This window comes from Narcine bancroftii, chromosome 7 (assembly GCF_036971445.1).
Source record: "Narcine bancroftii isolate sNarBan1 chromosome 7, sNarBan1.hap1, whole genome shotgun sequence".
Lineage (NCBI taxonomy): Eukaryota > Metazoa > Chordata > Chondrichthyes > Torpediniformes > Narcinidae > Narcine > Narcine bancroftii.
The window spans coordinates 53,756,549-53,779,950 of record NC_091475.1 but is presented as its reverse complement, the minus strand read 5'-3'; the positions used below and the strand labels follow the sequence as shown (position 1 = coordinate 53,779,950).

Below are 23,402 nucleotides of genomic sequence, written 5' to 3'. Positions count from 1 at the left end.
TCCTGTAACTGTGACGTACCTTACTGTCTCGTAGTCCGCCTGTGGCCATTCAGCTGAATGTGTGAGCAGATCCTGTAACTGTGATGTACCTTACTGTCTCGAAGTCCGCCTGTGGCCATTCAGCTGAATGTGTGAGCAGATCCTGTAACTGACGTACCTTACTGTCTCGTAGTCCGCCTGTGGCCATTCAGCTGAATGTGTGAGCAGATCCTGTAACCGTGACGTACCTTACTGTCTCGTAGTCCGCCTGTGGCCATTCAGCTGAATGTGTGAGCAGATCCTGTAACTGTGACGTACCTTACTGTCTCGTAGTCCGCCTGTGGCCATTCAGCTGAATGTGTGAGCAGATCCTGTAACTGTGACGTACCTTACTGTCTCGTAGTCCGCCTGTGGCCATTCAGCTGAATGTGTGAGCAGATCCTGTAACTGTTACGTACCTTACTGTCTCGTTGTCCGCCTGTGGCCATTCAGCGGAATGTGTGAGCAGATCCTGTAACTGTGACGTACCTTACTGTCTCGTAGTCCGCCTGTGGTCATTCAGCTGAATGTGTGAGCAGATCCTGTAACTTTGACTCACTAAACATGGATCAGGGGGAATCATTGGAAGAAATGCCGTGGAATCTCCGAAAATTCGGAGGAGTCACGTGATGGAGTTGTGATCGGACGGTGAACTCCAGCCCTCTCCAGAAAAGTCGGGAAAAACAAAGAAAAACACAAAGGCACAGAAATAAAAGTTACAGAAAAGTGAGTATAAAGGTGGAAAGAAGATGGCGACAAAAAAAGAAAAATCGAAAGCAATGGTAAGAAGAGAGGAAGAGAAGACAAAGGAGGAAAAAGGTGAAGGCCTTACCTGTCCGAAGAGGCCCGCTGCGGAGATAGAAACCCGCTCCCTCACGTCGGTAAATAATGGACTACAAAAATGGCTCGCAGAGCCGAGTAAAAGTGCGCAACCGCGCATGCGCGATACTTCGCGCATGCGCGATGTGAATGAAAAAAAACACACCGACGGGAGGGGGGACCAGCTGGGGAGTCGATCTCCACAGCCGGCAACGACAGCTGCAGAACACCTGCAGCAAGAAGAGACCACAGAAGACAATAGAAACAAGAAAGAAGAGGAGGAAAGGGCACCAAAGAAACAACAGATGGCCAACCCAGAGGAAGAAGAAGAGGAAGAGTACAGTGAAATAGAATAAGAAAAGAAAGGCAAGGTAAAGGATATACTTGCTCTTATTAAAGGATACATGGAGTCATTTAAAGAATGGCAAACACAGGAATTTAAGGATTTAAGAAAAAGAATAAACAACACAGAAGAGAAAATAAATAAAATGGAGATGACCTTAACAGAAATGGGAAAGAAAATGGACAAGATGGAAGAGCGGGCAGTAGCAGCAGAAATGTAGGTAGAAGACTTAAAAAAGAAATTGGAGAAATCTAATTAAAAAACTAAAGAGACACAAGAACTACTAGCTCAAAAAATAGATACAATGGAAAACCATAACAGAAGAAATAACATAAAGATAGTGGGCCTTAAGGAAGATGAAGAAGGCAAGAATATGAGGGAGTTTATAAAAGAGTGGATCCCTAAGACCCTAGGATGTCCAGAACTACAGCATGAAATGGAAATAGAAAGGGCACATAGAGTATTGGCCTCTAAACCACAACCACAACAAAAACCAAGATCTATTGTAGTAAAATTCCTAAGATATACTACAAGAGAAAAGGTACTGGAGAAGACAATGGAAAAAGTAAGAGAGGGCAACAAACCACTGGAGTATAAAGGGCAAAAAATCTTCATTTATCCAGATATAAGTTTTGAACTCCTAAAGAAGAGAAAAGAGTTCAATACAGCAAAGGCGATTTTATGGAAGAAAGGGTATAAATTTATACTAAAGCATCCAGCAGTATTGAAAATATTTATTCCAGGACAACAAAACAGACTATTCTCGGATCCAGAAGAAGCACGAAAATTTGCAGAACAATTACAAAAATAGACTGAGGGAGGAAGACGGGTAATGAGAGTTAAAATGACCACGATTGATATGTATGTGGGTAAAGACAAAAATAGACTGAGGGATGAAGACGGGTAATGAGAGTAAAAATGATCACGATTGATATGTATGCGGGTAAAGAGGTATAAGAGTGAATAGAGACAATGAGCATACATAAATGTATCTGTACTTAGAGGAAAATATAGATAGTATAGACAAGAATTAATAAGGGAAGGTAATGGAATAGAGAGAATAAGGAGGGAATTAAAAGAATGACCTTTGTGACATATGAAAAGTGAAATCTTTTCTGGGGGAGGCGGGGTGGGGGGAAATAGCGGTCACTGCAAAATCAGTTGACGCTTGCGAGTGGATTCGCAAATCCAAATGGAGAGGGGAGATGTGGTTGTCCGACAAGGGATAAAGGACAACTCAGGAGGTGAAGGGGAGATTGGGGATAAATAAGATAGAAATAGGAGAATAAGGAAAATGTTGGATGTTGTTGGAATGTTGTCTTATAAAGAGTTGAAAATAAGAAAACAGAAATGGAAAAGGAGGAAAGGTAATGATGGAAAAACGGAAAGAGAAGATAAACAAAATATAAAAGGGCTATGCTGAACTATATGTCTTTAAATATTAATGGAATACATAACCAAATTAAAAGGAAGAAACTACTAAATTTAAATGAATAAATGTATTCCATTAGAAAAAATAACAGATAGGTTAAGAAATAATATTGAAATATTCGAGCAAGTATAGGAGCCTTACATTAAATACAATAGCGAAAACCTACCGGGGACAAACAGTACCTAAGTTGATGGAAGGAGAAGGAAAGAAAAGAATGGACTCAGTAGAATTTCTGGTGTAATTTTGTTGAATGACAACATTGTCTGACTGGCTTAATGCAACCTAGATTGTATACCTAAAATGGATGAGAGGGGGGGGTGGGGGGGTGGTTTGGGAGGAAAGGGGGGGGGGGAGAAAAAGTCACTGTATATGTGTGAAAAAGAAATAGTGTATATCATGGCTAATGTGATTTATTGTGTGAAAAATAAAAAATTTAAAAAAAAAGAATCTCCGAAAATTCTGCTTCAGGGATGTTTGACACGTGGTTTGCCATTGATTGTGATTCCGTAACAGAAAAAAAAGCAGATGCAGGCAATTAAAGTCACTGCACCTCTCCTATTAATCAGTCAGGAACCACCTATCCCACGATTCCCAAAATATCTCTGTCTTGAATACATTCGGTGCCTGAGCCTCCTAGGGTAGGGAATTCAATAGGTGCAATACTTTCTGAGTGAATTGTTTTCATTTCTGTCAAAATGAGGCTGGTTCTTGACTGGAGACAGCAAGCCCAGAAAAACCTCAGCCCAGAATCTACCGTGTCAGGTTGAACAAGGACTATACGAAGGTTGAAGCCAAGTTGATTTGATCTTTCTTTTGGCATCCCAGACATCAATGTGGTCATACTCCCTGACATATGTGGTCACTGATTTAGGGAGAGCAGACCAATGCACTGTTCCACAAGGAGAAGCCCCGTCGCTAACTGGCCAGAGGTTTGACCATTGAGATTTTGTGGGATTTGAAGACCACGTCAAGGCTTCTCAATGCGCATTCACCAGATGCTGTTTCACGTTCACCTCCGGTTACTTGGTTCACCAAGGCATTGGGTGGCGATCCATTCAGGAACTTGAATCATGGATAAAACTTGCTGCTTCTGAGACAACATCCATGATGTCAGTCTGTAGATTGACCATTCTGTGGAAAGCTAATTTTGACATCAGGTCCCCATCTTTCATGAGGAGGATGTTTCAAGGTTAGCAGGCTGTGAAGGTCAATTGGTACCAAAGTCACTGCGAGGTGATCCATGTATTCCCATTTTAGACTTCGTCTTGGCGTGGAGGAACATTTTGGTCAGACTGGCTGAGGATGACAAAGTCCCTTTATTGAAAGCTGTGAGTGATTGACATGGAGTTTAATGACAATACAAGAGCCTGATAGTCAGGCCTTGGAGTAGTTTTTATAAATTTGGAATGACTTTAAATGGCCAAAAAGTGCCATGACTTGATAATCCCTGGATCCATGCAGAACCTTGCTCACATTTCTTGGATTCAACAAGGAACATGACTTGGGTCTTGATTCTTTTTTAAAGTATCGGAAAAAATATTTTTCTCAACTTTCGGCAATCCACCTGAAAAGATTATCGCGCGCATTTAACGGGACATCAGAAAGGATGCACTTATTCTTGCTCTCTACAAATCAATAGCTGAAATGTGAAACCGGGGCAGTGGCCTCACCAGAATCGTCACCCTTGCAAGGTGACACTTTTTCTTAGCATGGCAGATGGAGAAAGTCACTGCCAGCTTGCTCAGCTGCTGCTCCCTTACAATTTTGTTGTGTGCAATGTAATAAATAAATTTAGCTGCAGCAATGTTTATCATAGACTGGTTGCTCGCATTGAAAGAATGAGGTTGCCTCTGTTAATTATACCATTCCTCGTTAACTTTTACTCTTTTTTCCTATTTCCTCAGGGATCAGTCGCAATAGGTGGTGCTCTCGTGCGCTGGTTACGAGACAACCTTCGTATCATTAATAATGCTGAAGAAATTGGCAAGTACTTTCTTTTAAAATTAGAAACAGAGTATGTTAAGAAGAAATGTAAAGTGAATTTGATTGTATTCACAACTGGCTTTGGTGATCAGCATAGAATAAGCTGAGAGTATAATTTCATTTACACTCGAGCTTTGAATGTCAGTCGTGTAAAGAATTCACCCAAGGGCCATTTACAGGAAATGTGGATAAAGTACAGAAGTGCCAAATAAACATCGCATCACCCCGCAATCTCCATCTCATAAGTAATAACGTGCCATCTGTACGCCTGCTGATCAGAATTTTGTTTCTAAGTATTCCTGCACTTCAGCAGTAAGATGAAGGATGTCAACTTGCACGGAGTCCTTTAAAGATCCACGATGAACATTCTTCCTTGTTCTGCTCAAATAATTATCAGTGATGTTGCCATTTAAGTTCTCTTAAATATGTTCGGGGGTGGGGGGGGGGGAACTGCTTTAAGTCAAATTGACTCCAAAGTCCATTTATTTTTTTGCGTGGAATTTCTGGCTTGGTCGATATTTGGTGCCCGACGCTAGCTTTGTGAAAGGGTAGATGAATTATGGACTTGTCAGTTAGCACTAAGGGAAGTGCTTCAACAATACTGAGACTGTGCCTTCTACCCCCGATTTGATCACCAGAACAAGGAAGAATCGCGTGCCCTGATGATGCTCCACTGCATTATGTGAAGACAACATGCTAGCTGTCTTCAGGAGAGTGAATCCAAGAAAAAGCAACCAGTCAGGATGGAGTAACCGGACGAGTACTGACAACCTGCGCTGACCAACTTCAACTAGGTGATATATTCACAGATATCTTCAACATCTCACTCCGGCAGGGCAAGGTACCCATCTGTTTGAAATGGGTCTCATTCGTAGTGGTGCCCAAGAAGAGTGTGGTAACCTGTCCAAATGACCTCTGATCAGTAGCACTCACATCCACAGTGATGAAGTGTTTTGAAAGGCTGGTGTTGAAGCATATCAGCTCCTGTCTGAGCAGCGACAATTTGCCTACCTCAGTAACAGGTCTATGGCAGATGCCATCTCACTGGTTCTGCACAAATACCTGGACAGCAAAGACACACACATCAGGATGCTCTTTGTCGAGTGCCTTTCACCATATAACACCATTACCTCAAAACTGTTCAACACTCTCCAAGACCTGGACCTCAATACCCCACTGTGTAATTGCCTCCTAGATTTCCTCAACCCAGATCTGAATCAGTGCAGATTGGCAAGAATTTCCTCCTCCACAATCTCCATCAACACTGGAGCATCACAGAACCACCTGCTCTTCTTGCTTTACACCTATGACTTCGTGGGTCGGTATGACAAACTCGCTGACAAGATCACAGTAATGGGCTGAATAAAAACGGGCGATGAGTCTGTGTACACGAGGGAGGTTGAAAACCTGGTTGAATGGTGCACCAACAACAACCACCTACTCAATGTTACCACACCGAAGGAGTTGATTGTGGAAAATCAGAGGGGTGTGATCCAGTAATTATTGGAGGATCAGAGGTGGAGAGGGCGAGCACATTCCTGAAAGTCACAATCTCCAAGGTCCTTTCCTGGACTTAACACTAATGTCATCATGAAGAAAGCATGTCAGTGCCTCTTCTTCCTCAGGACTTGGTGAAGATTTGGTACGGCGTCGGAAACCTTGACAAACATCCAGATGTGTGCTGGAAAGTGTGCTGTTCGGTTGCATCACGGACTGGAGCCTCCATGTCGATGCAATCACGAAGAAGGCCCGCCAGCGGCTATACTTCATGAGGTGTTTGAGGAGATTCAGTTTGTCACCGAAGAGTCTAGAAAACATCTAATGGTGCACTTTGGAAAGCGTTCTAGCTGGTCGAATCACTGTGGTATGGAGGTGCCAATGCTCAGGACAAGAAAAAACTCCAGAGGGTTGTTAACTCAGCCTGTGACATCATGGGCACCAGAGTTCATCAAGGACAACTTAAGAAAGCAGCCTCTATCCTCAAGGACCTCCACCACTCAGGCCATGCTCTCTTCACTTTGCTACCATTGGAAAAAATAGGTACAGGACCCTAAAGGTGAGCGCTCAGTAGCACAGCACAAGGACAGTTTCTTTCCCACTGCCGTCAGATTCCTGAATGATTGATGAACCAAAGACGCTGCCTTACTTTGACTTACATGCACTATTTCTATTTATTGTTGAAAGGTGATTAATTTGAATGTTTATACTGTGATGCTGCCACCAAACAACGTATATCGTGACTTGTCTATGACAATGAATTCTGATTCTGACGTCAGAAGGTAGTGGATACAGAGCAAACAAAGCTCTCTCTACTATTGAGAAAATCTACAAGTGGAGAACAGCAGCATCTGCACCACACAGGACAAGCTCTGTTCTCGCTGCTGTCATCAGGAAAGAGGTAGAGAGAGGTGTCACTAGACTTGTAACACTAGGTTCAGGAACAGCTGCAGCCCCTCCACCATCAGACTCCAAAACAACAAATTCTGAAACTCATTTAGAGACTCTTATCGTGGACATTATTTATTACTGATATTCAATTTTTTGATATTGCAGTTAGTTTGTTTAAATTTCTCTCTTTTGTATACATATCTTTTATTGAATACAATTTTTTGCACTGCTAAGAAGTTGAAATTCTGCCATAGCCTGCAGGAAAAAGAACATCAGGGTTCTATGTGTTGTAAATTATGTACTGTATTTTCACACATAAAGTGCACAGAAATTCATAAGTTGAGTAAAAATATTTTTGTATCGCGCACACAATCTTATACAACACTGGTGTTGTATAAGAATGTAGTTTTCTACATTCTGATTTACAAGAGCATTTTGCATTTACTTGGAACATTCAATAGTCCCATTATCTGTCACAGTTAATCTCCCACAATTAGTATCCGTTCAACTTCCCCCAGAGGTGTCGATCGCCCTTTATAGATAATATCTTGCTGCAACACATTAAATAGATCGAAGACCAGCTTCTGAGTTAAGCAGGATTTTAATTCTGTCATGATTTAAGAAGCTTTTCTTTGAAGCCTATCCTAAAAAGTAGTGTGCAATTGAGAATTTTATGGTTTTATTTGATGTAATGAGAATGGTTAGACTGATGCCAGAGGGCAGAATCATTCTCATGCTGTCTCAGATCCGAGTCATTTCATATATTCATCTCCTCCCTCAGAGGATGGGTTGGGGCAATTAACATTGATATGGTACAGTGCTCTAGCCAGAATATCCTGTTTCTTGGAATAGCATGAAACTCAGACCAAGAGGATATTACCAAATTCAAATTTTCCCACGTCCGCTATAAATTGTGCACGTTCTTTCAATGCTGTTTATACTTGGTCCCTAATGTCCCACATTGACCACCGCCAGTGGGCTGATATCGCCTCAAACCGTGCATCTTGGCGCCTCACAGTTTGGCGGGCAGCAACCTCCTTTGAAGAAGACCGCAGAGCCCACCTCACTGACAAAAGGCAAAGGAGGAAAAACCCAACACCCAACCCCAACCAACCAATTTTCCCCTACAACCGCTGCAACCATGTCTGCCTGTCCCGCATCGGACTTGTCAGCCACAAACGAGCCTGCAGCTGACGTGGACATTTACCCCCTCAATAAATCTTCGTCCGCGAAGCCAAGTTAAAGAAGAAGATACTTGGTCCCTGACAGATGTAGGCAAGCCCCTTTTTCACCACCCCTTCCTCCTGTCTACCCATGTTGCTACTTCCATGGAAATATATACCTGGACCCCCAACTATCTTTACATTAGTTTGTCATAATTTTCCTGCAGTTGTTGGCATGGTGTTAAGTTGTTCCAGTAGCCCCTTGATCATCTTTTATTATTGGGATCTTTTCAACTTTTCTTCAATTGCAAAGATGCAATTGCAAAGTAATTAATTATTTGTGATCTCTGCTGGATCTATAGTTTCCTTTATTAATTTACCACTTTCACATCTAATAGCTCACTTTGGTGACTACTTCTTTAAATGTCTTTAAATATTCTTTGAAGGTCAATCTTGGAATGTATACTCTTTAATTCCAGAGAGCAAAAGGTGAATGTGCTTTGACAGAGGAATTCAGCACTGAAGATGCACGGAGCTGTTGGTGGGATAAGGAAGTGAGGGGTAGTGGTTCTCGAAAGACTCAGCAAGTGACAACAGGTCTTTGTTGAAAAGCAGAAAATGAACATTGAGTTGGAATGTTTGACAGGCGGGCAGTAAACAGATGGCACGGAGACCGCTCGAGATCGAGCACAGCATCTGCGATGTTTTGAATGTCCAATTTTAGTTTAGGCTGGATGATGGAATTTCAGTCAGATCAGCATTAGATTTGGTGAGAGGTGACAGAAGTGACCAAACGTTGAAGCAGTAGGTGAGTTGAGGTCAGATGTTGAGAGAAGTAATGTATCAGAGATTGAAGAAGACACTCTGGATGAGATGTTGTTCTACGTTTAAATGCTCGTTTCAGGATCGGGGGCGGCACAATTAGCATAGCAGTTAGCGCAAAGCATTTACAGGGCGAGTGATCAGGACTGGGGTTCAAATCCGTGCTCTCTATGAGGGGTTTGTACATTCTCCCCATGTTTGTGTGGGTTTTCCTCGGGGGCTCCAGTTCCCTCCCACCATTCAAAACGTACTGGGGGTTGTAGGTTCATTGGGTGGCACGGACTCGTTGGCCAAAATGCCATGTTGCCATGCTGTATGTCTAAATTTAAATTTATAATGTTATTGATGCTGGCCTGTTTCAACCTCAGGAGGGGGCCAGGAATGGATTTAATTCAATTTCTCATGAATAGAACTGTAAATGATGACCAAAATTGAATTAAATATTGGCAAGTGTAGAAGAAGATACAGTAGTTAAAATTAGAGGGATGCACGTAAATGAACCCATGTTTAATTTTCAATTTACTGTAAGGCTCCACTTTGTAAATGCACAGTGATGCTCATTTACAGCAACAACATGCAATATGTTATCATTAAGGGATAACTGCTCTTGACAATGTCCCGAGTGGGTTACTTTTTGCTTTGAACACAGAAGCATTAGAGTCAAGTTTGGGATGTTTTTTCAGATCTGTACATTTATGATTGTGTTGCATTATAAAACCTGCTCAGTCAATGAAATGTTAAATTCCACAGACAAACCAAGTCTTTTGTTCTGGGGTGGAAAATCATGAGAGAAAGATTTTGCATCGGAGGCCTTGTTTAGGAAAAATTGCTTCTTCTAAAATTGTCCTTTTCTTCGTTTCATGGAAAGACTGATTTTTTTTTTCCTGATGGACAGTTTCATCTCAAATGGAAAAATGTTCTTGGTTTTGTTTTCCTGTATAAAAGGCTTGAGCTCAATGTCTTTCAACTGTGCCAAAGGCACCACTGTTCTCTGGGTATTGACAATGTTTGTTGATGAGATAACTCAGAGTACATACATGACATCACATACAACCCTGAGATTCCTTTTTTTCCCCCTTTCTGGCAATTGAAAGTAGATCTGCAATAATTAAATTGCTTTCGATATGCAGAAACCCAGTTTGACCGAGCTTTGGCAAGACTGTGAGTGAATTGCTAAAAGTGCATTTTTGAAAAATGTATTTTAAATTCAGTTATGTATGCCCGAATGTGTCTCTTTTTTTGTTTTTCAGAAAAGCTTGCCGCATCTGTAGGTTCATCTCACGGTTGCTATTTTGTTCCTGCCTTTTCTGGGTTATACGCACCATATTGGGAACCGAGCGCAAGAGGGTAGTAGCTTTATCTTTCTGCTCTTGTCAAAATAAAGTATCGTTTATTTTGTGCAACTCAACTGTATCAATCATTGTTGCTGTTGCAATGGTTTGATGTTGAGAAATCTCATACAGTTTCTTCAATCAGTGCCAATTCTGCCCTCGTGTGGTCAGCAACTCAGTAGGTGCATGTGTCCATTGAAGTACAGGTGAAATATTTACATGTGAGACACTTTTGTGTCAGGTTATATTGTGCATTTCACATGATGTGGACAGGATAGAAACTTTTTTTGGTAGAGTTGATGACCTTCGATCAGAGCTGGGAGTAGTCAGCAAACAATTTGGAAATGTTGAGATGAACCTTTACGCGGTGGAGATGTGAATTAATGCTCTTGGATCATGGCAGAGTGTGGGTTGTGGCAAAGAAAATGGAAATAATTTCTTGTCTCATTTAAGTTTTTTTAAACTTAAATTCACATATGCCAAATTGAGCAAGTCACGAATTGTTGCATATTTAGATGTTTCAAAGCCATCAAGAGATCTCTCCACTTGTGCCCATCTTTTATCTCCAGAATGTAAAATGTACATTGGTGACATTTTGTCAGGTCATAAATGGTCCATGATGCATTTAACTTTGGTTAAGGCAAAACCACACGATTAACTTTTTGAGAAAAATAAATAGTAAATTCATGCTCCACTTAAAAAAAAAAAGGAGGGGCAAAAGGTTTGAGAGAGCCGTGGTTTTCAAGGAATATTGGAAACTTGGTTCGAAGAAAAAGGGAGGCGTACATTAGATATAAGAAGCATGGAGTTAAGGAGATGTTTGAAAGATACATTGAATGTAAGAGGAATCTTAAGAGAGGAATTAGGAAAGCTAAAAGAAGGTACGAGAAAACTATGGCAAGCAGGGTGAAAACTAATCCAAAAGAGTTCTACAAATATGTTAATGGTAAGAGGAAAGCTAGAGACAAAATTGGTCCCTTAGAAAATCAGAGTGGAAAACTGTGTGTGGAACCTAGAGAAATGGGGGAGATATTGAACAGTTTCTTTTCTTCGGTATTCACTAAGGAGAAGGATATTGGGAGATGTGGGATAAAAAAAGCAAATTGGGTAAATATGGGGAATATAGAGATTACAAAAGGTGTAGTTTTAAGGCTTTTGAAGAATATAAAGGTGGATAAGTCTCCGGGACCAGACGGGATCTTCCCCAGGACATTGAGAGAAGTGAAGGAGGAAATAGCAGAGGCTCTGGCGGTAATTTTTCGAATGTCATTAGATATGGGGATAGTGCCGGAGGATTGGCGCATTGCGCATGTGGTTCCGTTATTTAAAAAGGGTTCAAGGAGGAAGCCTGGTAACTATCGGCCTGTAAGTTTGACGTCTGTGGTAGGTAAATTAATGGAGAAAATTCTTAGAGATAGTACTTATAAACATCTGGATAGACAGGGTCTGATCAGGAGCACTCAACATGGATTTGTGGGAGGAAGGTCATGTTTGACCAATCTTATTGAATTTTTTGAAGAGGTGACTAGGAATGTGGATGAGGGTAGCGCAGTGGATGTTGTCTATATGGACTTCAGTAAGGCCTTCGATAAGGTACCACATGGAAGGTTAGTTAGGAAGGTGCAGTCTTTAGGTATAAATTTTGAGATAGTCAAATGGATTGAACATTGGCTGAAAGGGAGAGGCCAGAGAGTGGTAGTGGATAATTGTCTGTCAGGTTGGAGGCCGGTGACCAGTGGTGTGCCTCAAGGATCTGTATTGGGCCCATTGTTGTTCGTTATATACATTAATGATCTAGATGATGGGGTAGTGAATTGGATTAGTAAATATGCAGACGATACTAAGATAGGTGGAATAGTGGATAATGAAGAAGGTTTTCTAGGATTGCAGAGGGATTTGGGCTGCTTAGAAAAGTGGGCTGAAAAATGGCAGATGGAATTTAATGCTGATAAGTGTGAGGTGCTTCATTTTGGTAAGAATAATCAGAATAGGACATATGTGGTAAATGGGAGAGCATTGAGGAATACAGAAGAGCAGAAAGATTTAGGAGTGACGGTACATCGTTCCCTGAAGGTAGAAACTCACGTGAATAGGGTGGTGAAGAAGGCTTTTAGTATGCTGGCCTTTATCAATCATTGCATGGAATATAGGAGTTGGGAGGTGATGTTGAGATTGTATAAGACGTTGGTGCGGCCTAATTTGGAGTTCTGTGTGCAGTTCTGGTCGCCTAATTATAGGAAGGATATAAACAGAGTGGAGAGAGTGCAGAGAAGGTTTACCAGAATGTTGCCTGGGTTTAAGCATCTGGAGTATGGGGAGAGATTGGACAGATTGGGTCTTTATTCTTTGGAGCGTAGAAGGTTGAGCGGGGATTTGATAGAAGTATTTAAGATTATGAAAGGGATAGACAGAGTGGATGTGGATAGACTATTTCCGTTAAGAGGAGGAAAGATTAAAACAAGAGGACATGAGTTAAGAATTAAGGGGCAGAGGTTTAGAGGTAACATGAGGGGGAACTTCTTTACTCAGAGAGTGGTAGCTGTGTGGAATAATCTTCCGGGAGAAATAGTGGCGGCGGAGTCAATTGTATTATTTAAGAAAAGGTTGGACAGGTATATGGATGAGAGGAAGATGGAGGTTTATGGGCATTGTGCAGGGAGGTGGGATTAGAAAGGGGTGTTTGGTTCGGTGCGGACTAGAAGGGCCTAATGGCCTGTTTCCATGCTGTAATTGTTATGTTATGTTATGTTAGAATCACAGAACCATAGAACATTACAGCACAGAAACAGACCCTTTGGCCTATCTAGTCTGTGTCAAACTATTCTGCCAAGTCCCGTGTACCTGTACCATAAATCCTCCATCTGATTTTTTTCTTAAATATTAAAATTAACTCTGCATTCACCACTTCAGCTGGTAGCTTGTTCCACGCTCTCACTAATCTCTGCGTGAAGTACCCCCACCCTCCCATGTTCCATATAAATATTTCATCTTTCACCCTTAACCCATATCTTTTTATTCTTGTCTCACCTAACGTCAGTGGAAAAAGCCTGCTTGTATTTACTCTATCTATAACCATCATAATTTTGGGTACCTCTATTAAATCTTAACTAATTTTTCTACACTCCAGAGAATAAAATCCAAACTTGTTTAACCTTTCCCTGTAACTCTGCTCCTCAAGTCTTTGCACATTCTTGTAAATTTTCTCTGGACTCTTTCAGTCTTATTGATATGTTTCTTATATCTAGCTGACCAACACCAAATTTGGCCTACCATAACATTCCAACTCCTCTTATATTCAGTACTTTGATTTATGAAGGCCAATCTGCCCAAAAGCTCTCTTTACGACCTTGTATCCCTGTAACGCCACTTTCAGGGAATTATTTATCAGTGTTGCCAGATCCTTCTGTTCTAATGCACTCCTTAGGACCGCCGGTTTATCGTGTATGTCCTACCCTGGTTGGATCAAGCTTGGTGTTTCCTCGAAATGGATCACACATGTTGTTCTGTTTTTGAATTCTGCAGTGCAGATAAGGTTCACAAGTATTATGGTCTTTGAACATTGTAACAGGTTTTAACTGAAGACCTCCTTCAGACGTTGAAGATGAAGACTCCCCTCGCCATCCCCTTAAACTTAGATGCTGTCTCCTGGTAATATCCCTTGGTGATGGTTCCGCTTTTGCACCAAAACTTCTGATAATCCAGTATGGTGAGGAGTTGGCTGGTTCAGGACTGTCAAATTTTCTAGCCTGTTAAAGGTTATTCCGAACAGTAGAAGAACACACGATTCTCGTTTTTAAAATGTTACACAGAAATACAGTATTCTCCAGTGCGCCCAGTAAATTGAATGAAAAGGCCAGAGGCAATTGCATTTCGAGGGAGTCTGAAACGTGAATTAAGAGTTCTGGTAGGTCCACGTGAGTGTGGGATCTAGAGCCCAAATATGTCAGGGAGGACTGAATTGAGCGGTGGCGTGATCCAATGTGTTTGCTGAACAACAGGACAGCATATATCGTGATCATTCTAAGGTAAAATACTCACAGTTGCTAATCCCCCTGTATGTTAAGGTGTTCTCCATTTATTCCTCAGAATAATATGCGGCATTACCCAGTTTACAAATAGAAATCACATTGCATTTGCTGCTCTTGAATCCGTTGCCTTTCAAACACGCGAGGTAAGTCGTAGCTTTATTGGTTCAGGTGCATTTCGGGTGCACTTTCAATCTTTTAACATTGTTCTGGCAGAACCTAAACTGAGCATTGGTGAGAAGTGATTTGTAAATGTTTTGACACCAGTCAAATTCTAATGATCATTTACTAATCTCTGTTGTGCCACTTTATTGAAGACCCCGTGAAGTGCAAATAGGCCTCATCCCCTTTTTGTATTGTGTGTGTAGAACCTTTAAAAAAAACAATGATGTCAATGCTCATACACAAATGCCTGCTGATCCCTTTATTATTTTCAACAAAGCACCAAAAATATCTGCGACCTATTTGCAGAGAATTAAAAATGTGGGTAATTATAGGAAGCTTTGGTAAATGGAGACATAATGGCACCAGCAGGGAAAGGATGCAGAAGCCGACCTTCCTGATATCTTTTGATGTGGAAAGTGTGGTGTGTTGATCTACATTGTGAGCTGAAATGGCAAAACAATCTTTTGGCCAAAATGGTTTTCCGTGATATTTGCATATGTCTGGATTTTTTGTTTTAATTAGGCAAGGTCCGAGTGACTTAATTTAAGTCACTGGCAAGATGGTGTTTGAAATTTGAAAAATTAGCTTCAGGACCATCGCATCAAATTGATACTTCCAGCATTACAGCTCGTCATTGGAAGTTTTCTGTCATGTTCTCCCTCGCTCACATAACCTGGATGAGGTGCAAGGAGCATCAATTATGTTTTTTTGCCACTACACAGGCAGCCTGAAAAGGAATGTGCAGGAATTTGTAGTCCGTTCCTGCCCCGCGATTTATCCTGCAGGACCCCTACAACGTTTTGGAGGAAGCCTGCAGTTTAAGTCGTACTAGAAAAATTGGTTGACGGTCATCCACTCTACTGCACCTCCAACTGACTGTTGCACTCAGATATTTGCAGATTAAAAAGGTGCCCAGTGTGAATGAGCAGGTTAGGTTAATTTTTTCTGCGATTTTCCCGACACGTAATTGTCAGTAAATCTCTGGGCCAAATTTGCTCAGGCTCCCGAGATGAACAGCAGAGAGATTGTCATCCTTCTCAGTCCGAGCCCGCCCGCAATTCTCCTTTGTCTTATGGAAATTATTTGTCCTTGGTAGCTGTGCTACTTTTGAGCACTGCCTCCCCATCCTATTCAGTGAAGTGCTCTTAACTCGCAGTCAGATCGGTACCTTGAAGCCGTGCAAATAAATAATAAAGCCCTCTCACTGTGAGACCGTGCAATCAGATCTGGTGTCAGTCAAGGAATCAACAAATCCATATTTGTCCTTAATTTTAAACTCTGCTCCATGAAGCTCCCTGCTGTGAGTGGCAGGTTCCAGTTGAAGTGTCAAAGAAGGTATTGTATTTTTTGAGCTGAGGATAAATTAAATATCAGAATGTACAGGCTAATCTTATGGAATATGGAATGTTTGCAAAATGAAGTTGGAGGGGCAAGAAAATGTTGCTGTTCCAATCCAGTCATAGTTTGCTTCTTTCAGCTTCTTGAGGCCATGAATAAAGACTCTGGAATCATTCAAGCCATTCTCAGAGTGGATGGAGGCATGACCAACAACAAGATAATGATGCAACTTCAGTCAGATATTCTCGGGATACCGGTTGGTAAGGATCCAACATTGTTCACTTGCAAGTGTCAGAAAAACATGACTTGGTTCCAGTCCCTGATAATCACAGCAATTGAACATTGCTGTGGTCTTCTGCAAAACCTGAAGAGTAGTTTGAGAAAGAAATATCTTGCATGTGTTGAATGGAGCTCGATAGAGTGAGTTTAGAATAGTGAAATCTGAAAACAGAAAATGTCAGAAGCACTTGTTTTGGGCAGGAGAAACTGAGGTAACGTGAGGTCCCAAACCCTTTCTCAGTCTGAGGAAGCTTGAAATGTTAACTCTCTTCCACAAGTTTTACATCTTGCAAAGATGTTGAAACTAAAGCAATCAGTCCTGAAACAGAATTAGGTAGGAAGTTAAAAAAAAGGACCTCCAAGGTAGTAATCTCTGGATTGCTGCCCGTGCCACGCGCTAGTGAGGGTAGAAATAGGAGGATGTGGAGGATGAATGCATGGCTAAAGAGATGGTGCAGGGGGCAAGGGATAAGATTTCTGGATCATTGGGATCTCTTCTGGGGAAGGTCGGACCTGTACAAAAGGGATGGACTCCACTTGAACTGGAGGGGGACCAATGTGCTGGCAAGCAGATTTGCTAGAGCTGTGGGGGAAGGTTTAAACTAGTTTGGCAGGGGGGTGGGGAACAGAGTGTGAGAGTAGTGTCAAGGGAGCATGGCCACCTAGATAGGAATAATAACGATAACAAAGGTAGGATGGAGATTAGGGTAAAAGGTAGAAAAGAGAATATAGGTGAGGGTCATTCTCTGAAATGCATATATTTTAATGCAAGAAGCATAGTGAATAAGGTAGATGAGCTTAGAGCATGGACAGATACTTGGGGTCATGATATTGTGGCAATTAGTGAGACCTGGCTACAGGAGGGGCAGGACTGGCAACTTAATATTCCAGGATACATTTGTTTTAGATGTGATAGATCAGGGGGTAAAAAAAAAAGGGAGAGGAGTTGCTCTGCTTGTTAAGGAGGACATAACTGCCGTGAGGTGGCAGGATGGTCTGGAGGGATCGTCCAGTGAGGCTGTTTGAGCGGAATTGAGGGGTGAAGGAGGCATGAGGGTGCTAATAGGGGTGTATTACAGACCACCAAATGGGCCAAGAAAATTAGAGGAACAAATTTGTAGGGAGTAAGCAGTAAGGAGAAGGTTAGAATGCAAACAAAGAAAGTTTGTAGTAAGTATTTGAATATAGATGGGCAGGTGATAGAGAAGGGAAATGCTCTGGAAGAAGATGAAGGGCAATTGGCAGGAAAAGTAAATAATGTTGTTATTAAAGATGAGGGAAAACAGGGAATAAAAATTGGGAAATCTCTGAAATTCATATATTTTAATGCCAGGAGTATTGTAAAAAAATGTGGATGAGCTGAAGGTGTGGATTGATACTTGGAAGTATGATGTGGTAGCGATTAGTGAGACATAGTTGCAGGAGGGATGTGATTGGCAACTGAATATCCCTGGGTTTCGTTGTTTTTGGTGTGATAGAGTTGGAGGGGCAAGAGGAGGTGGGGTTGCATTGCTTGTCAGGGAAAATATTACAGCGGTGCCTAGGAAGGATAGATTAGAGGGCACATCCACGGAGGCTATTTGGGTGGAACTGAGGAGTAGGAAAGGAGAGGTTACACTTGTAGGGGTGTATTATAGACCACCCGGAGGGGACTGAGACCTAGAGGAGCAAATCTGTAGGGAGATAGTAGATATTTGTGATAAGCACAGGGTTGTAATTATGGGAGATTTTAATTTTCCACATATAGATTGGGAAACACATTCTGTGAAAGGACTGGATGGGTTAGAGTTTGTGAAATGTGTGCAAGATAGTTTTTTACAACAATATGTAGAGGTGCCAACCAGAGAAGGAGCAGTGTTAGATCTACTGTTGGCAAATGGGATGGGTCAAGTGACAGAGGTTAGTGTTGGCAAGCACTTCGGGTCCAGTGATCATAATGCCATCAGCTTCAATGTCATTATGGAAAGAGAGAAATCAGGGCCAAGGATTGAGGTTTTTGATTGGGGAAAAGCTAGATTTGAGGAGATGCGAAAGGACTTGCAGGGTGTGCATTGGGACAATTTGTTTTATGGGCAGGATGTAGTAGAGAGATGGAAGTCTTTTAAAGATCAGATTTTGAGAGTGCAAAAGCTTTATGTTCCTGTTAGATTAAAAGGAGGGGCAAAAGGTTTGAGAGAGCCGTGGTTTTCAAGGAATATTGGAAACTTGGTTCGAAGAAAAAGGGAGGCGTACATTAGATTTAAGAAGCATGGAGTTAAGGAGATGTTTGAAAGATACATTGAATGTAAGAGGAATCTTAAGAGAGGAATTAGGAAAGCTAAAAGAAGGTACGAGAAAACTATGGCAAGCAGGGTGAAAACTAATCCAAAAGAGTTCTACAAATATGTTAATGGTAAGAGGAAAGCTAGAGACAAAATTGGTCCCTTAGAAAATCAGAGCGGAAAACTGTGTGTGGAGCCTAGAGAAATGGGGGAGATATTGAACAGTTTCTTTTCTTCGGTATTCACTAAGGAGAAGGATATTGGGAGATGTGAGATTAAAAAAAAAACAAATTGGGTAAATATGGGGAATATAGAGATTACAAAAGGTGTAGTTTTAAGGCTTTTGAAGAATATAAAGGTGGATAAGTCTCCGGGACCAGAAGGGATCTTCCCCAGGACATTGAGAGAAGTGAAGGAGGAAATAGCAGAGGCTCTGGCGGTAATTTTCCAAATGTCATTAGATATGGGGATAGTGCCAGAGGATTGGCGCATTGCGCATGTGGTTCCGTTATTTAAAAAGGGTTCAAGGAGGAAGCCTGGCAACTATCGGCCTGTAAGTTTGACATCTGTGGTAGGTAAGTTAATGGAGAAAATTCTTAGAGATAGTACTTATAAACATCTGGATAGACAGGGTCTGATCAGGAGCACTCAACATGGATTTGTGGGAGGAAGGTCATGTTTGACCAATCTGATTGAATTTTTTGAAGAGGTGACTAGGAATGTGGATGAGGGTAGCGCAGTGGATGTTGTCTATATGGCTTTCAGTAAGGCCTTCGATAAGGTACCACATGGAAGGTTAGTTAGGAAGGTGCAGTCTTTAGGTATAAATTTTAAGATAGTCAAATGGATTGAACATTGGCTGAAAGGGAGAGGCCAGAGAGTGGTAGTGGATAATTGTCTGTCAGGTTGGAGGCCGGTGACCAGTGGTGTGCCTCAAGGATCTGTATTGGGCCCATTGTTGTTCGTTATATACATTAATGATCTAGATGATGGGGTGGTGAATTGTATTAGTAAATATGCAGACGATACTAAGATAGGTGGAATAGTGGAAAATGAAGAAGGTTTTCAAGGATTGCAGAGGGATTTGGGCTGCTTAGAAAAGTGGGCTGAAAAATGGCAGATGGAATTTAATGCTGATAAGTGTGAGGTGCTTCATTTTGGTAAGAAGAATCAGAATAGGACATACGTGGTAAATGGGAGAGCATTGAGGAATACAGAAGAGCAGAAAGATTTAGGAGTGACGGTACATCGTTCCCTGAAGGTAGAAACTCACGTGAATAGGGTGGTGAAGAAGGCTTTTAGTATGCTGGCCTTTATCAATCATTGCGTGGAATATAGGAGTTGGGAGGTGATGTTGAGATTGTATAAGACGTTGGTGCGGCCTAATTTGGAGTTCTGTGTGCAGTTCTGGTCGCCTAATTATAGGAAGGATATAAACAGAGTGGAGAGAGTGCAGAGAAGGTTTACCAGAATGTTACCTGGGTTTAAGCATCTAGAGTATAGGGAGAGATTGGACAGATTAGGTCTTTATTCTTTGGAGCGTAGAAGGTTGAGAGGGGATTTGATAGAAGTATTTAAGATTATGAAAGGGATAGACAGAGTGGATGTGGATAGACTATTTCCGTTAAGAGGAGGAAAGATTAAAACAAGAGGACATGAGTTAAGAATTAAGGGGCAGAGGTTTAGAGGTAACATGAGGGGGAACTTCTTTACTCAGAGAGTGGTAGCCGTGTGGAATGATCTTCCGGGAGAAATAGTGGCAGCCGAGTCAATTGTATTATTTAAGAAAAGGTTGGACAGGTATATGGATGAGAAGAAGATGGAGGGTTATGGGCATTGTGCAGGGAGGTGGGACTAGAAAGGGGTGTTTGGTTTGGTGCGGACTAGAAGGGCCTAATGGCCTGTTTCCATGCTGTAATTGTTATGTTATCTTATGAGATAACGTATATGTGTGAGAATCATAAGGTAGTGATCATGGGAGATTTTAACTTCCCTCACATTGATTGGGATACCCTTACAGTTAGCGGGCTGGATGGGCTAGAGTTCGTTAAATGTGTTCAAGATTGTTTTCTAAATCAATTAGTAGAAGAACTGACTCGGGACGGTTTCCTGTTAGGGAACGAGTTAGGTCAGGTATCGGACATTATTGTTGGAGAACAAATTGGCTCTAGTGATCATAACTCTGTTAGTTTTAGGGAAGAGCAAGGAGGGGCCTAAAGTTGAGGTTCTGGATTGGAGAAGAGCAAATTTTGAAGGAATAAGATGGGATTTGGGGAGTATTGAGTGGGACAGGATATTTTCAGGTAAGGATGTAAATGTAAAATGGAGGATATTCAAAAAAGAAATTTTGAGGGTACAGAGTAGATATGTCCCAGTGAGGATCAAAGGAAAGGCTGGAAGTCATAGGGAGGCTTGGTTTACGAGGAATATTGGAAATTTGGTTAGAAGAAAAAGGGAGGTGTACGAGGTATAAAGAGCAAGAAGCTGAGAATTTGAAGGAGGACTACAAGGAGTGTAGAAGGAATCTTAAGAAAGAAATTAGAAAGGCCAAAAAAAGGCACGAAGAGGCTTTGGCAGACAGAATAAAAATAAATCCAAAGGGTTTCTATAGGTACATTAAAAGTAAAAGATTAGTGAGGGATAAAATTGGACCCATAGTAGATAGCAAGGGTAGCTGAGTGAGAAGTCAGAGGAAATGGGGGAAATTTTGAATGATTTCTTTGCCTCGGTATTCACTAGGGAAAAAAACTATTGAACCAGTTAAAGAAAAACAGTGGGGAGGTCATGAAGCATATAAGGATAACCGAGGAGGTAGTGATGGCTGTGTTGAAAAAGATAAAGGTGGATAAATCTCCAGGACCGGACAAAATATTCCCAAGGACACTCAGGGAGGCTTGTGGACAGATAGAGGGGCCATTAACAGAGATATTTAGGATGTCACTGACGACGGGGGTAGTGCCAAAGGATTGGAGGGTTGCGCATGTGATTCCGCTGTTTAAGAAAGGGTCCAAATGTAAAGCTGGGAATTATAGGCCCGTGAGTCTGAGGTGGGCAAGTTGATGGAAAGTGTTCTGAGGGATGGTATTTACAAATATTTAGAGGTACAGGGATTGATAGGGAGTAACCAGCATGGTTTTGTCAGGGGTAGATCATGCTTGACAAACCTGATTGAGTTTTTCAAGGGGGTTACAAAAAAGGTTGATGAAGGGAAAGCTGTGGATGTTGTCTATTTAGAGCTTTTGTCAAAGTTCCCCACAGGAGGTTAGGAAAAAAGGTGGAGGCATTGGGTATAAATAAGGAGGTAGTGAAATGGATTCAGTAATGGTTGGATGGGAGGTGTCAGAGAGTAGTGGTAGAAAATTGTTTGTCCAATTGGAGGCCGGTGACTAGTAGAGTTCCTCAGGGATTGGTCCTGGGTCCACTATTGTTTGTTATATATATTAACGATAAGGGGTGGAGAATTGGATAAGCAAGTTTGCGGATGATACAAAGATTGGTGGTGTTGTGGACAGTGAGGAAAATTACCGTAGATTAAAAGGTGATTTAGGAAGGCTGGAGGTGTGGGCTGAGAAATGGCTGATGGAATTTAATACAGATAAATGTGAAGTGTTACATTTTGGAAAGGCAAATCTAAATAGGTCATATGCATTAAATGGTAGGCTATTGAGATGTGCAGAGCAACAAAGGGATTTAGGAGTGATGGTAAATCGTACCCTCAAGGCTGATATTCAGGTAGATGGTGTGGTGAAGAAGGCATTTGGAATGTTGGCCTTCATAAATTGGAGAATTGAATTCAAGAATAGGGAGGTTATGATGAAATTTTACAAGGCATTAGTGAGGCCAAATTTGGAGTCCTGTGTACAGTTTTGGTCACCAAATTATAGGAAAGATATAGAGTGCAGAGAAGGTTCACGAGAATGTTGACAGGATTTCAAGGTTTGAGTTACAGGGGAAGGTTGTGCAGACTAGGGCTTTTTTTCTCTGGAGCGTAGAAGATTGAGGGGGGACTTGATAGAGGTGTTTTAAGATTTTAAAAGGGACAGAGTAAATGTGGATAGGCTTTTTTCAGTTAAGAGTGGGGGAGATTCAAACTAGAGGGCATGGTTTAAGATTGAAGGGGGAAAATTATAAGGGAAACATGAGGGGAAATTTCTTTACGCAAAGGGTGGTAGGGATAATGAATGAGCTTCTGGAAGACGTGGTTGAGGCGGGATCATTGGTTACATTTAAAGATAGACTGGATAGTTACACGGAGAGGAGAGGACTGGAGGGGTATGGACCGGGAGCTGGTCAGTGGGACTAGTAGGGTGGGGATTTGTTATGGCCAAACTGGCCTGTTCTGTGCTGTAAGTGGTTATATGGTTATAGTTATGTAAGTGCCACAAAAGCTGCCATAAAACTAATAGTAAGCATTGTATTGGAGTCAGGTTGATGATGTGATTATCTGGGGAGTCATTGCAGCAACTAATGAAAGGTGCATTAGTTGCTGTTGCTCGTCTCCAATAGACCCTGAAAAGACCGACTGAGTTCCTCCAGCATCTCGGTGTATTTTCATTAGAATCACAACATCTGCAGACTTTCGTGTTTCACCCCATTGCTCACAGTAACGCAAGAGGTCGGTGCACATGATCTCGTGAGCGTGGTGTGACCTGCCACCGGTCCACCCACCCATTGCGTCAGCAGCGTCCCCGTTTTGATTGCGTTCCTGACATCTGCCCATTGAACATGTTGTGCTCTGGAGAGAGTTCTGCTCCTTCACTCAGATTATCACGGGTAAGAATGGATTCAGCTTTGCTCCACCCTGCACCTCTAAAGTTCTCAGAAAAAAATTCTTCTGCTCTTCTGCGTCTGTAAACTTTAAATTACCCAAATACGAGAAGGGATTGAATTTTGTGTTTGGCACATTCTCTTCATGAAGTGCAGGGCTGTGTTCCAAATTTTGAGAGATTAATTTCCACGTGGATGGAAAAATCCAACATTTTTAATCCCCATGGGTCATTTTAGTTGGAGTCGAATTTGCTTTTATATTTTTAGA

At 41.6% G+C, this 23,402-nt stretch overlaps 1 protein-coding gene across 20 annotated transcripts in view; it reads left to right on the top strand.

Moving 5' to 3' along the window:
- The window catches only part of LOC138738942 (glycerol kinase), a 129,338-nt gene that overhangs the window by 57,760 nt on the left and 48,176 nt on the right, over positions 1-23,402 (top strand). For 18 of the 20 annotated variants that reach the window (XM_069890152.1, XM_069890153.1, XM_069890154.1 and 15 more), the window contains 4 exons: positions 4,517-4,595; positions 10,219-10,315; positions 14,386-14,470; positions 15,967-16,087. In XM_069890152.1, the coding sequence (XP_069746253.1) occupies positions 4,517-4,595; positions 10,219-10,315; positions 14,386-14,470; positions 15,967-16,087 (382 nt within the window). Of the gene's footprint in view, positions 1-4,516; positions 4,596-10,218; positions 10,316-14,385; positions 14,471-15,966; positions 16,088-22,971; positions 23,141-23,402 lie in introns of all 20 variants that reach the window. The other 2 variants (XM_069890171.1, XM_069890170.1) reach the window with 1 other exon arrangement.